Raw genomic sequence first — 12,674 nt, 5'->3', positions numbered from 1 at the left:
TGAGCTTACATATTATGAATTCAGAATTGACAAATCTACAACATGTATATGGACACTTACTGAACAAATTTGAACATTTTAGTTAAAACCTTTTGGAAAGTTCAACTTTCTTTCGAAAAGTGACAAGGGGATAACACTTGCTAAACATACAAATTGTTATAAAAATACGAACAAAACACGCAACATATTAGTATCAACACATAGTAATAACCTGAAGAAGTAATATTCATTTTGAATTTTATTATTTAATGATTTTTTGTGGGAGATATGCCAATTTGAAATTGCACCGCAAACTTAACATTTAACACTGCACGTTGTGTCCGCTTGCAACAGCTTACTTTAACAGCTGTTATTTTAACATTAAACTGTTAAGTTAACATTTTAGGTATACAATATCGCGATTTAATCATTTCTCAACATGATAACATTAAAAAAACGGAAATTTGAATACTTGTGAAAAATGAGTTTTGGCCACGAAAACGGGTCAAATTCAACATAGTGCAATGGTTACAGTCAACGCCCCCAAGGGGGATCTCTTAGACACAATTGAATTTATTATGGCATTTCAACTCGACAAGCATCAATTGAATATAATTTTATCAATGCCCGGCCAAAGAGCAAGAGCAACAACCATTCTGTGACTGCGATTCCGAATGCAATACCATTATTATTGGACTAAACCGAAACTATTTGCCTCAATGGCTTACAACACGACACACGAAAGAGATGGCAAGTGAGCGTGTGAACGAGATAGAAAAAGAGAGAAAGAGAGAATGTTGGTCTAATGCCCTCGGGGTGTATTTTTCGCCACTTTCGCCAGTCGTTGGTCACAAAAGTGTTGACTGTCTTTGATTCTGTTTGTCTGCATCGCCGTCACCATATATAAATACTTACGAATGTGTGTCTGTCTATGTGTGTGTGTGCATGTGTGTATTGTGTTATATAACGTGCTGGAACTTTGTCATCAAGTGACTGCTCACTGTCGCGATTGCCTCCAGAGTTTTCTTACCGCCTCCCTCCTTCCAAAAAAAAAAAAAGAAAAGAGCAAACTTGGTCATTTCACTCGATTGGCATATTCTCAGCTGCCAATTGTGCGAGGCTTTCAAAATCAGTAAATATTTATTTACGATTTATTTCACTTATAACAAGTTTACGACAAATCAGGAAACTATAAGTTGATTCCACTCAGCGTGGAGTGCTTAAAGCTTTTGTTGTACTATTTTTGTGTGCTTTAATATTGTTGCATTCTTTTTGGAGCTACATTGCAAAGAATATATTTATTATTTTCTTTTTTGGAGGAAATGTAGCACATTTCTATATTTTAATTTAGCCAACTATACCTATATTCCATAATTTACACTGTGGTATATCTATATAATCTTATATTATGGGCCTTACATTGTCTTTCTTTGAATTATTCTTTTGAAGTAGGAAAGGCTTTATTTGCATGTATATTTTTTTATTATTTAAAAGTCTTGAAACTATAAAAATGTAATAAAGTTTTGTAATTATATTAATGCTGTGTAATTTAAATATATTCAAATTCAATATTTAGAAAATAAATATTCGTTTACTTCTCTAACTAATTGTGTATACTATTCATTTTTAATAAAACAAATTATAAAATTGTATTTTCTTTTTGTTCTGATAATAAAATAATAAAAAATACATGATATAGTATTCTAATATAGTACTGTGTAAAAGGTGTCTTGAATTTGTTTGTAAAATGAATTTGTCCACAGTAGTGGCAGTGCATTTTAAAGCTATAAAAGTTAAATATTTATCATCGCAGATTCAAACAATAATAGCATGTTTTTAAATGACGGATTCGCTTACAGTCCAATCAAATTGTTTAACCAAGTAAAGTATTACCTGTGAATTGAGATAGCAATCATATGCCAGAAACAGCAACCAGAAACAATCGGCGACACTCGGTTGAAGGCAATCGCGAATGGCATTAAATAGGCCAGATGCTTTCGAGCATGTCGAATGCTTTAATATATGGGGCTGCAAACGTGTAACAAACCGCAATGTTGTGCGTATAAAATAACTATTACGTATACGTGCGTGTAATGTTCGGGCAGGATAAAGGACATCTGTAGGCAGGCAGGCAGGAAACACAATCGAGTATTAACAAGCGATGCGTTGATTTTTTGTATCGTTATTAACACGGCTTAATTAGCCACTGGCTTAAATAGCAGCACAAGCTTAAAGCATAATTTAAACATGTTTAATCACTATAAAACAACTGAACAGCACTTGAAAAAATACGCAAAAAAAAATGGCTATTGATGGATGGCAACAGTTGCTGTATTTATTAAAAAAAAAAAAATTACTTCATTAGCAAAGATTAAAATAAAATCAATACCAATTTATGAGAGCGATTGAAGTAGCGTTACATAAGACATGGAAGTTTTCACAATCTGTAAAAATCATTTTAGTCAATTAAGCTACTTTTAGTAAAGATAATGATCAAAACTTACCGCTAGAAATGTTTGCATATTTGCAACAAAAAAGTAGCCATCGATGCGGCAATCGCGTTGAGCACGCATCATCGAGAGCAGCAATGGCCGCCCAATGGCGGACCAACTGCATCCGGTTTTGTGCCAGTCGCTGTCATAGATCGCTGTGGCGAATTGCGCATTCTCGGTTTTCACACACTCCCCGCAATAGCAGTAGAGATAGATTTGCGACAGAATCGAGCCCGTGAAGGCGGCAAAGAAGAGGACATCGGGTCTCCTGAGATTGGCGGACACCTGATAGCAGAGCACGCATAAATGCAGCGAGGCGACAAGGAATTGCACGCTGATCAGCGGGCGAAAACATCGATTCAATGTGTTGCACATGTCGAGAGTGGCCTGGTAGAGTGGCAAGATATTGGCCACATTCGAGAGGGTGTCATCGAGAGTTTCGCCAACAAAATGCAGCATTTTATATTGGGCAATTCGAAACAATGCGCATAGATTGTGAGTCAGCGAACAGAAGAGCGTGTCCACGCAAACCGTTGGCAGCAGGACACCAAATGCGGCAGCCACATTCCACACATAGGCGACCAAATAGTTGAGTACCCAACGATTGTCCCACGGATAACTGCAACAATACACCTCACGAATATCTCGAACACATTCCATGAAAACAACTATCAAACTCACACGCTGGGAAACGGCAACTCCGGCTGCACTTCCCCAATAGCTGATGCAGACCGTATGAACGTGCTCCACAACATGCGCAGCAGGGGCAACATGCAGGCCGATGCGGCAGCCAGTTGAAAGCAGTTCCTATAGAGTCCGCTAATGAACTGTTCCCGTTTGTTGACCTCCTCGATGATGCGAGCATAATTCGCTATGCGACTCTCTGGCGGCGGATTATTTATTATGTACTATTAACAAGTATGAAAGCTACATTCGAGTGTGCTCAACTGTGATATTCCCGATACCCATTTTGAATAAAAGTAAAATGGTGTGATATTATTCTTAAAATACTAAAATATACCTATCGCAAAATATACTAGTCAGCTGAACCAACTAAGATCAATATTAAGTAGGCGATTCCATACAAACTATTTCTTAAATAACTTCTACAATTTTTATCTAATCGCAACAACGGACCGCATTTACAAGAAGTATAACAGATCAATTGCAAAATCTCCGGCCTGATACACAGATGGCGCCCTTAGAATGAAATCTTGATGATTTTTAGGTGGTCCTAACATTTACGAGATGTGTGTATAAATTTGAAAAATCAATTCAAATCAAAATTAAAGATTCCTAAGATTTGCTAAGTTTAGATGTGGTGAAATGAGTACCGAAGATGACGAACGGCTTCAATCAGTGTATCACTCTTGAATGGAAAAATGTTGAAAAAAAAAGGTTTTTTTTTTAAATCAAATGGTAAGCTGGAAACTTTTCAAATGGCCTGTTAAATTCTGTAGTTTGTGTCCAAAATTACGCTGTTCATTCGATTGTTTTCGATTTGCGGAGGCGGAAGTGGGCATGGCGAAACATAACAAGTGATGTCGAAAAAAAATATATATCTATCTCACATAGACTCTGAGATCTAGGTGTTCATACAGACTGACATTACTGACATTAAAATTCATATACTTTATGGGGTCGGAGATGCCTTCTTCTGTGTGTTGCATACATTTCCTGCAGGCACAACGTTATTATGTATGCCCTTTTACCTATGTGTAACAGGAATGCAATTCACTTACCTCTGTGCAACAGTTGGCGTATCCTTTCGATCAGCTGCACCAAATCCTTGTGCAGCCAAATGATCAAACCGAATTTACACAGCGCCAGCAGATCAATCAGCATTGAGCACAGACCGTCGGTTAGTTGATCCACATTCTGCATATTCTGCAGACAAAATGCCACAGTAAGTGGCAGAAATGTAAGCACAGACATTATGCTGCCAATTGTCCTGCGAGGCAATATCCAGCTGTCGCAGTGGCATGCAAATATATTGAATCCCAAGAGTCGAAAGTAGACAGACTGCAACTTGAGAAACTTGTTCGTGAGCATGTTGCAAAACTGAAAATGTGCGTTGCTGTCGTTGTTGCTCTTGCTTTTATATATGTATTGACAAAAAAAACTCATTCGACGTAGCCATGCACAAAGCAGCAGATGTCTAATTGCAAAATAATTGACAAATATACAAACACATCGTACAATATGTCACACATTTTGTATATTGATACTTATGGGTAACTTGTGCACTCATTAAATTTAAATGCATGCTCATTATGGGCACTCAGTCCGATAATCGATATCAAGTGACTTAAACTTGCAGACAAAGGATTTCCTTTGGTGCATGTCAAAGTTCAAGCCAGTCGACTGAAGGCCGGCAAACATATTGCATATCAAATGCCCAAAGCTTTCACATGCCGTAGAGGGGCAACCTAAGGTTGTATTCACATTGTTGTTATTCGTTATTATGCAAATGTTTATTATTGTCCATTATATACAGTAAATTTTTCTTGAGTAAATAAAACAAATTTAAAACGAACTTTAACGATTCGTTACAGTTATTGCGCTTGTTTTAGAATTATTATATAAATAAAGTTTTTTATCCTGACTGTAATCCAACTAATTCCTAAGAGGAAGCAGCTTAAAAGTTCCTTATTTCAGATACATCTACTCAAATAACATAAGATAGAGGGAGTGGTATCTTTTAACTATTTTATTGCAATATCTAGTTCTATAAAAACTGTAAATATTAATAAAAATTATATTGGCTATAAGTATAGATATATGATAAAGTAATTTTGCCAAATTTTATAAATTTACTTTATAGTTAAATATAGAGAATAGTTGAAGCTATTTTAGAAAGCGATTTCACTACTTTTGAAACGTTTTGAACAATTCTAAACAACATATATCATATAATTAATATCAAGGAGTTTAAATAGCACCTATGAAATACATTAGCAATAAAAATATGATATACAAATATGTATTTATTTATTTTATTTATTATACTCACAGCTTAGAGTGAAATTGTAAAGTCAAATAATATAGCCGGAAAATCTTTCTACCTTTAAAGTTATGAGAAGACGTTTCTAAATTGAAAAATTACTTTTCATAAACTGATTACATAAATTTAAATTATATTTTAATGCTATGATTGCAATTGTAAAGATTAAAACAAAAAACATATTTCAACATTAAACAATTTTTTAAATGAACAAAAGTTAATTAATGTACTACACAATCTGCTTTGCTGCAATTGTAATTACGAAAGAGGTATCTTAAAGTAGAGGATACTCAAATAGATTCTGCTGCGTTATTTATAATAAACAAATCGTATAATAACATGTTGATGTAATCAAAATGCAAATGCAGCTTGTTTCATGTTTTTAGTTTCAAAGTCTTTGCATCTTTAAGTCCCCAAAATAGCAAACAACAACAACAATAACAACAATAAAAGGATAACAACAATGTCGTGCTGAAAATGGTGCGGATTGTGAGCTGCTTACAGTTTTGTTTGCGCAATAAATTATACTTAATTAAAAACAATTAAAAGCAAATCCAATTTTGTTTTGCATAGATCTATATAAAGGCGTGTCCTGCCGCCCGCCCCCCTCGCTTCCACTTCCACTTCCACTTCCGGTGTCTTGGCTGCCAGGATATGCGTGTCGGGGCAGCATGTGAAAATTCCAGGGCAAATATTTGGCAACAATTCTCGGCAAAAACTAAACAAATCTTTGTAACATTTCAAATGTGCAAAGTTTTGCCCTCGCTCTCGCATTGATAATCCGAGCATTAAAGTTGATTTTGAGAATATTTTAATTATTCAATGTATGTGTGTTTATGCTTGTGTGTATAACTTCAGTTCCACTGCAAAATTTTGGGCGAAGGTCAGCTGGCCAAAAGTGTGTGAAGTAGCTCAACAGTTGGCCAGAACTATTTGACCAACATGCAATCATGTGGGGAAACAAAATTCATGCAATTACTGCCAACATGCAATCGGGCCACTTACATAATGTGGACATGTATGTCTGTGTGTGTGTGGCAAGGTTGCAAGGTTGCACGATTGCATAATTCTGGGTGGTGCAGTAAATTGTGAAGGGCTGGCCGGCAAACGAAGTGAGAAGATTTGACAAATATTGACAGCATAATTAATTGGTTGCATATCGTACATATTTTGTAAGCGCCCTGGCATCATAATATTTGCTGTTGCTTATTTAATTATTAACAATAATAATTTCATTATGCGACTTTTGCATTTTACGACCGTAATTAATTACAATTTTTGACAAGCTTCCCGCCTGGATTTACTCAAACCCAAAAGCAAGACCAGATAGAGATACAAATGGAGATAGAGATGGAGATTGAGATAGGGAGAGAGAGAGAGAAAATCATTCCGTTAGGAATGGATAAAACTTTTCAGCTGGCCTACGTCTAGGCACATAAAACAAACATTGACACACTGCCACGCCCACCCACTAAAGGAGAAGCTAAAGGAGAGTTGAGTTTATATAGTATTTTGTTGCAGAAAACTTGCTGCAAACTCAGCTGCCAACTCGCTCCTTGTACTGAACAAGTGCAAAACTGGGCAGCGGGCAGCGCGTTTCAAACTCCCAAGAACTTTTCGCACAACGTCGTATTGTTATTGCTATGCTGATGTTGTTATTGTTACTGTTGTTGTTGTTGTTGTGCAAATACACTCAGTCGACAAAGGAATTGCACCGCAAATTCGTTCAGTTTGTCACAGCCGAGGTACGATAAGTAGCTAAAGGATAAATTGGCTTATCTACAAATTCAAAGCATACTTTCAAAGGAAATTAATTTCCTGTAAAGGAATTAGTTTAATATTAATACATTTATCATTTCATTAAGTACTGTTATTTAAGAAATCATGCATTTGTGTATATTTTTAATTACACGTTTATTTATTTATTTCTTTATTTAATTATTCATTTATTAGATATACAATTTACTTATTGTTTAAACAGACATTATTTAATTATATTTTTATCTATCTATTTATTTATTTAACAAATTATTTACTAATTAAATTACTTATTTACCTAATCAATTTATTAGCGGAAGGATAAAGTACATAATCTAAATAATTAAAGCACACTTTTAGGCGAACATTTTGTTGGGCTTGTCTTTGTGTCGATAATTTTTCTGAAATATTCCGTCACAATGATTTATTATTTGTTTTTATATTCACGAATATAATATATATTTGTGTATTTTAATTATTTTTATTTACAAATATATTTTTTATTTATTTATTCTGCAACCAAATTGCGTATTTACTTATCAAGAGCGTTGAAACCAATTACAATTTTACAACCCAATTAAATAAAATGTTATAACTAGATAACTTAAATTATATTCATTTTAGAATAATAAACTGTTTATTTTGCTTAAAGTTTAAAAATAACTTAATGAGAATGAATTGAATGAACTTAAGAATGAAATAAATCCAATATTAAATCTACATATTGGGAAAGTCTTTAAACAAATTAAGCTATTACAAAACTATTATAATAATAAATATGTATTAAATTAAGAAAAGTAATTAGCTTGTTTATCTGAGACTTTAAATGTTTCTGCTTTTAATTTAATAATAACTTAACTAAAGAAACCCATTTAAACATTTACATAAATGCAATATTAAAGTAACATATTTAAATCCACAAAGTTTTGATAGATTTGCAGCTGCTTCATTTATAACCAAAGAAAGTTGCTAACAATAATGTTGTAATTATAGAAGTTCCACTGAAATTGTTGCAGTGTATTTCGAACTTCGTTCATGTAATTGCGCTTAGTTTAATTTGCCATTTTGTAGCCATTGCTGCCGCTGCTTCTGCTGCTTTTGCTGTTGCTGCTTCTGTCGGTGTTTTCTTGGTGCTGTTGGCTGTTGGCGATGCAATGCTCGGACAGCAGTTGAATCCAAAATGAAATACTTGATTTCAGCCTCCATGGAATTTGCGAGCAAGTGCAGCAGAAACAAGCGAAGTTTGGGGGCGAGGAAGGAGTGCCAGAAACTTTGCTGTTCGCACAGGAAGTCAACTTGGCATCCTTGTGCCTGCCGACGCCGACTTCGACTCTGACTCTGACTCCAACTCCAACTCCAGTTGTGACTCTGGCCAAGTAAAATGACGATGAAAACGAAGACGGAGTTGAAGATGAAGACGACGCCGACGCCGACTGTGGAGCAGTTTACTTAAAATGTTTAGTGGAAAGTGTTTTAAAATACATTAAAAAAGTTCACGGCTGCCATGGCACGCATAGAATTTATGCGAATTTGGTGAACTCTAGAGTGGAAACTTTTTACATTTGCGCCCGCCCAATCAACTTAAATATTTGTTTAGCTCAAGCAGCTCAGCTGAGCCATAGAGCTCTTAAGCTAAACTCGGCCCAAAAAAAAAAAATACATATGAAATGCTACAGATACATAATGTATAAGAGAAACGAAAAAAGAATTCTCAAGTACTCGCACTCGCTTAAATAAAAATTAAAGTACATACATATATCCATACATTTGTGAGTAAAGTAGCTGTAATTAATGCCTGACACAAAACAAAAATAAAAAAAAACACGGGGTTGGAGTGCTGACATATCAAATGTATCTATAGATTTAGCGCGGTTTCGCCGTGAGCACCTTTCGCTACGTCATTTAATGAGCTCCTTTTACTACCCATATCATATCTACATATTTATACCCATTACGCATAGCTTCGAAGGGTATTTAAAGTTTGTGCTAACAGAAAATGTTTGTAAAAGACAGAAAGAGGTATTTATAGTCACATATTCTTGATCAGCGTCAATAAGCCACGACGATGTAGTCTGTCAAGCTTTGATTGGCAATCTGGTATATTTTATGCTCTATTTTTATATAGTGTATGTAGTATATTTAGTATATTTTTATACCAAATACAGTTCTTGGTATATTTTAGTATTTTTGGTACATTACTTTGTAATATCCTTTGAATAATAAGATAGTCTCTGTGTCCTATGGTATATTTTAGTATTCTTTCTGTATATTAATTTGGTATATTTTAAAAATAATACCGCATTGTCCGCCTCTTATTCACAAAGACGATGTAGTCAGGTCCGTCGCTCTGTCTGTCTGGTTTTGTTTGTGAATCTGGTATATTTTGAGCTCTATTGTATATGTTGTATGTGGTATATTTAGTCCATATTTTTACCAAATATAGTTGTTGGTATATTTTAGTATATCAAATTGATATACATTTTGAATAATATAGGAATATTTATGTCCTTCAATATATTTTAGTATTTTTTTGGTATATTAATTTGGTATATATTTAAAAATAATACTGTATATGTTGTATGTAATATTTTTACTATAAATTTATACCAAATATGGTTTTAGTATTTATTGATATATTAAATTTATAAATTTATACATTTTATGAATAATATAAGAGTATTTATGTTCTTCGATATATTTCAGCATTTTTTGGTATATTAATTTGGTATATAATTAAAAATAATATCGCATAGTCCGTCGATCTGTCTGTCTAGCTTTGATTGACAATTTGGTATATTTGGTATTCTATTGTATATGTGGTATGTATAATATTTAGTATATGTTTATACCAAATATAGTTTTTTGGTATATTTTAGTACATTAAATTGATCTAATTTATGAATAATATATGAGTATTCATGCCCTTCGGTATATTTTAGTATTTTTTGGTATATTAGTGTGGTATATATTTAAAAATAGCACATTTAGTATATACATATACCAAATATCGTTTTTGGTATATTTTTGTATTTTTTTATATATTCAATTGATATAATTTATGAATAATATAGGAATATTTATGTTCTTCGGTATATTTTAGTATTCTGTCGGTATTTTTATTTGGTATATTTTAAAAATTATACCGCATTGTCCGCCTATTAATTAAAAAAAATGGATAGCAGGTATCTCACAGTCGAGCACACTTACTTGTTTTAATCTTAGCGAGGGAGAAATTGACAACGCGAATGCGAGGAATATAATTTCAGCTATTCAAGGTGAATCTGCATGAACTCAAACGTCGTGTGTTTACGTCTTGATTTGATACGCTTCGAGGAAAAACTGTCGAATTCGCAAAAATGACAAAGTCATAATTCATATCTTTTACTGCCGTGCGGAAAGGAAAAACGTAAATGAGCAGAGTTATTTCCATAAGCAAACAAACAAACAACAAGCGTGCATAAGTAATTTGTTTTTCCTGCCTTTTATAATTTCGCTATGATGGGAAAATAAGCCAACCTTTGTGTGCGTGTTTCGCTTTCTCTTTAACAATATTTTATTTTATTTTATTTGTGTGGATAATTTTCGTTTTTTGTTGTCGGCAATTTCCAATTTTCCAGCTGCAAGCCGCAATTTGCTGAAATGAACAGTTCTTATCAGCGCATCTGTTTACTGATTTCCAGTTGTCCATGTGACAGTTGTCGCAAAATCGTTTTAAATAAATACATTGTACACATATAAATATTGTTAAAGTCACACACAATTGCAAAGTTCACAAAGCAATGCAAAATATTCGCATCGAAGTTACCCTGTAATAATTTAAATACTACAGATCGTGTTTTATTCAATATACTCCACATCAAGTTCTCTTTGCTTACAGAGTATTGTCAACAGATATTAAACACAATTGTTTGGCTTAATACATGCAATAAACGCATTTAATTAAATAACCTATTTAATGCGTTACAGTAAAAAAAATATAATGAATAAATACAAAAATATCACAGAGGGAAAACTTAAGAGAAATTTCCTATTAAATTGATTCAACTAATGAGAATGACAGTCCACAAAAAAAAAAACAAAAAAATGCGTAAAACTATAATAAAATTAATTTAATTTTTGCCAACAAAAAGGAAAATAAATGAATGATGTCAATTGGCATTCAAAATTGCATTACAGCCAAGCGAAGAGCAAACAAAATGCATAGCAATCATCCGTAAAGCTATTTATAGCTCTTTTAATGCTCGATGAATACGTTTAAGGATAATTATAAAGAAAGCCTTTTGAATAGTTAAGCCAAATGTTCTTTTTTTAAAGGACTTATTAATAAATTAAAACCAATGCGCCAAGCTTTAGCTTTAAGCATAGTTTAAAAAGAACTTTCAAATTGTTTTAAAAAGAGACTAAAACTGCGGCAATGAAAATAAAAATGTGCAAAACTTTTGTCTAGCAAAATAATCATTGGTTTGACTATTAACTAATTAAATATTCAACACTGTTAATTAGACATTTTCCTCTGAAGAAACAAAAGTTTCTTTAGCAATTTCCCAGCTTGACAACCTCTTATATTAATTTCGAGGGTATTGCAGTTAAACAAAATAAAATAAATGTTTATATTCAACATTTTTATTTCTAGTGCCTTTGTTGTCAATCAAAAAATTGCGTGACACTTGACATAACATTTACATTTTATTTGCTGCTGTGCTGCAATTTAATATAGTTATCATATTTGAATGTCAAAAAGCTGGCAGCCCAAAATGTAATAAATTTAATTTACAGCTAAATAATTGAGTTACAATCAACTGCAACAAAATTGAAAAATATTTCAAATGAATTCTTGGATTGTTAAAAAATAAAGAGCAGCTTTAACAAAGTTAAATAGTTTCTGGTGACCAATAAAAGCTTTAATTTGATTTTTACGCAAAGTTGCAACTACAAAGAGTGAAAATTTAAAACATAATCGAGAAATATTTGCAGCCGATTGAGACTGAATCTGAAAGGCAACTGAGCTCCAAAGAGACTTGACAACGGCAAACGAAACAAAACGGAAGCGGAAGCGAAACGAAATGGAATGAAATGAGAGAGAGAGAGAGAGTGAGTGAGTGAGAGAGCGGAAAAGTGAAACATTTCTCTTAGGAAATATTTAAGAGAACTAGTTTTGTATGGCCAAGTTTTCGCAGTTGTGTCAACAATGGCCAACATCTTAAGCAATATTTACACGCTTCAAGTATCAACACAAATGACAATAAACAACGCGGATTGCTTCACACATTGCCCGCACCCTGAAAATTGAATTAATTGCAACATGTTTGCTTGCTTTCTTGCCACTTGCCACTTGCCACACGCAGCATCATCATCAATGCCACTCCCAGGCGGCCCCAAAAAAGATGGCAGGTAGTTGCTTGCTGCAGGGCAACAACACCACACACATTTTTGATGACCAT

General features: G+C 33.5%; 2 protein-coding genes across 2 annotated transcripts; both read right to left on the bottom strand.

Annotated features, from left to right (window-relative positions):
- Positions 1 to 2,337: 2,337 nt before the first annotated feature.
- On the bottom strand, positions 2,338 to 4,523 carry LOC132786105 (putative odorant receptor 98b). The gene is made up of 4 exons (XM_060792525.1): positions 4,214 to 4,523; positions 3,153 to 3,354; positions 2,484 to 3,090; positions 2,338 to 2,423 (listed from the first exon to the last, which is right to left on the bottom strand). The coding sequence occupies exons 1-4, from the start codon at positions 4,521 to 4,523 to the stop codon at positions 2,373 to 2,375; spliced, it is 1,170 nt and encodes a 389-aa protein (XP_060648508.1). The 3' UTR covers positions 2,338 to 2,372.
- Positions 4,524 to 6,740: 2,217 nt separating this feature from the next.
- On the bottom strand, positions 6,741 to 12,674 carry LOC132785117 (uncharacterized). The gene is made up of 4 exons (XM_060791111.1): positions 12,658 to 12,674; positions 12,330 to 12,359; positions 8,555 to 8,666; positions 6,741 to 6,761 (listed from the first exon to the last, which is right to left on the bottom strand). The coding sequence occupies exons 1-4, from the start codon at positions 12,672 to 12,674 to the stop codon at positions 6,741 to 6,743; spliced, it is 180 nt and encodes a 59-aa protein (XP_060647094.1).

The sequence above is a fragment of the Drosophila nasuta genome, chromosome 2R (genome assembly GCF_023558535.2).
Source record: "Drosophila nasuta strain 15112-1781.00 chromosome 2R, ASM2355853v1, whole genome shotgun sequence".
Lineage (NCBI taxonomy): Eukaryota > Metazoa > Arthropoda > Insecta > Diptera > Drosophilidae > Drosophila > Drosophila nasuta.
The sequence above is the reverse complement of the archived record's forward strand: the minus strand, read 5'-3'. Positions and strand labels throughout refer to the sequence as shown.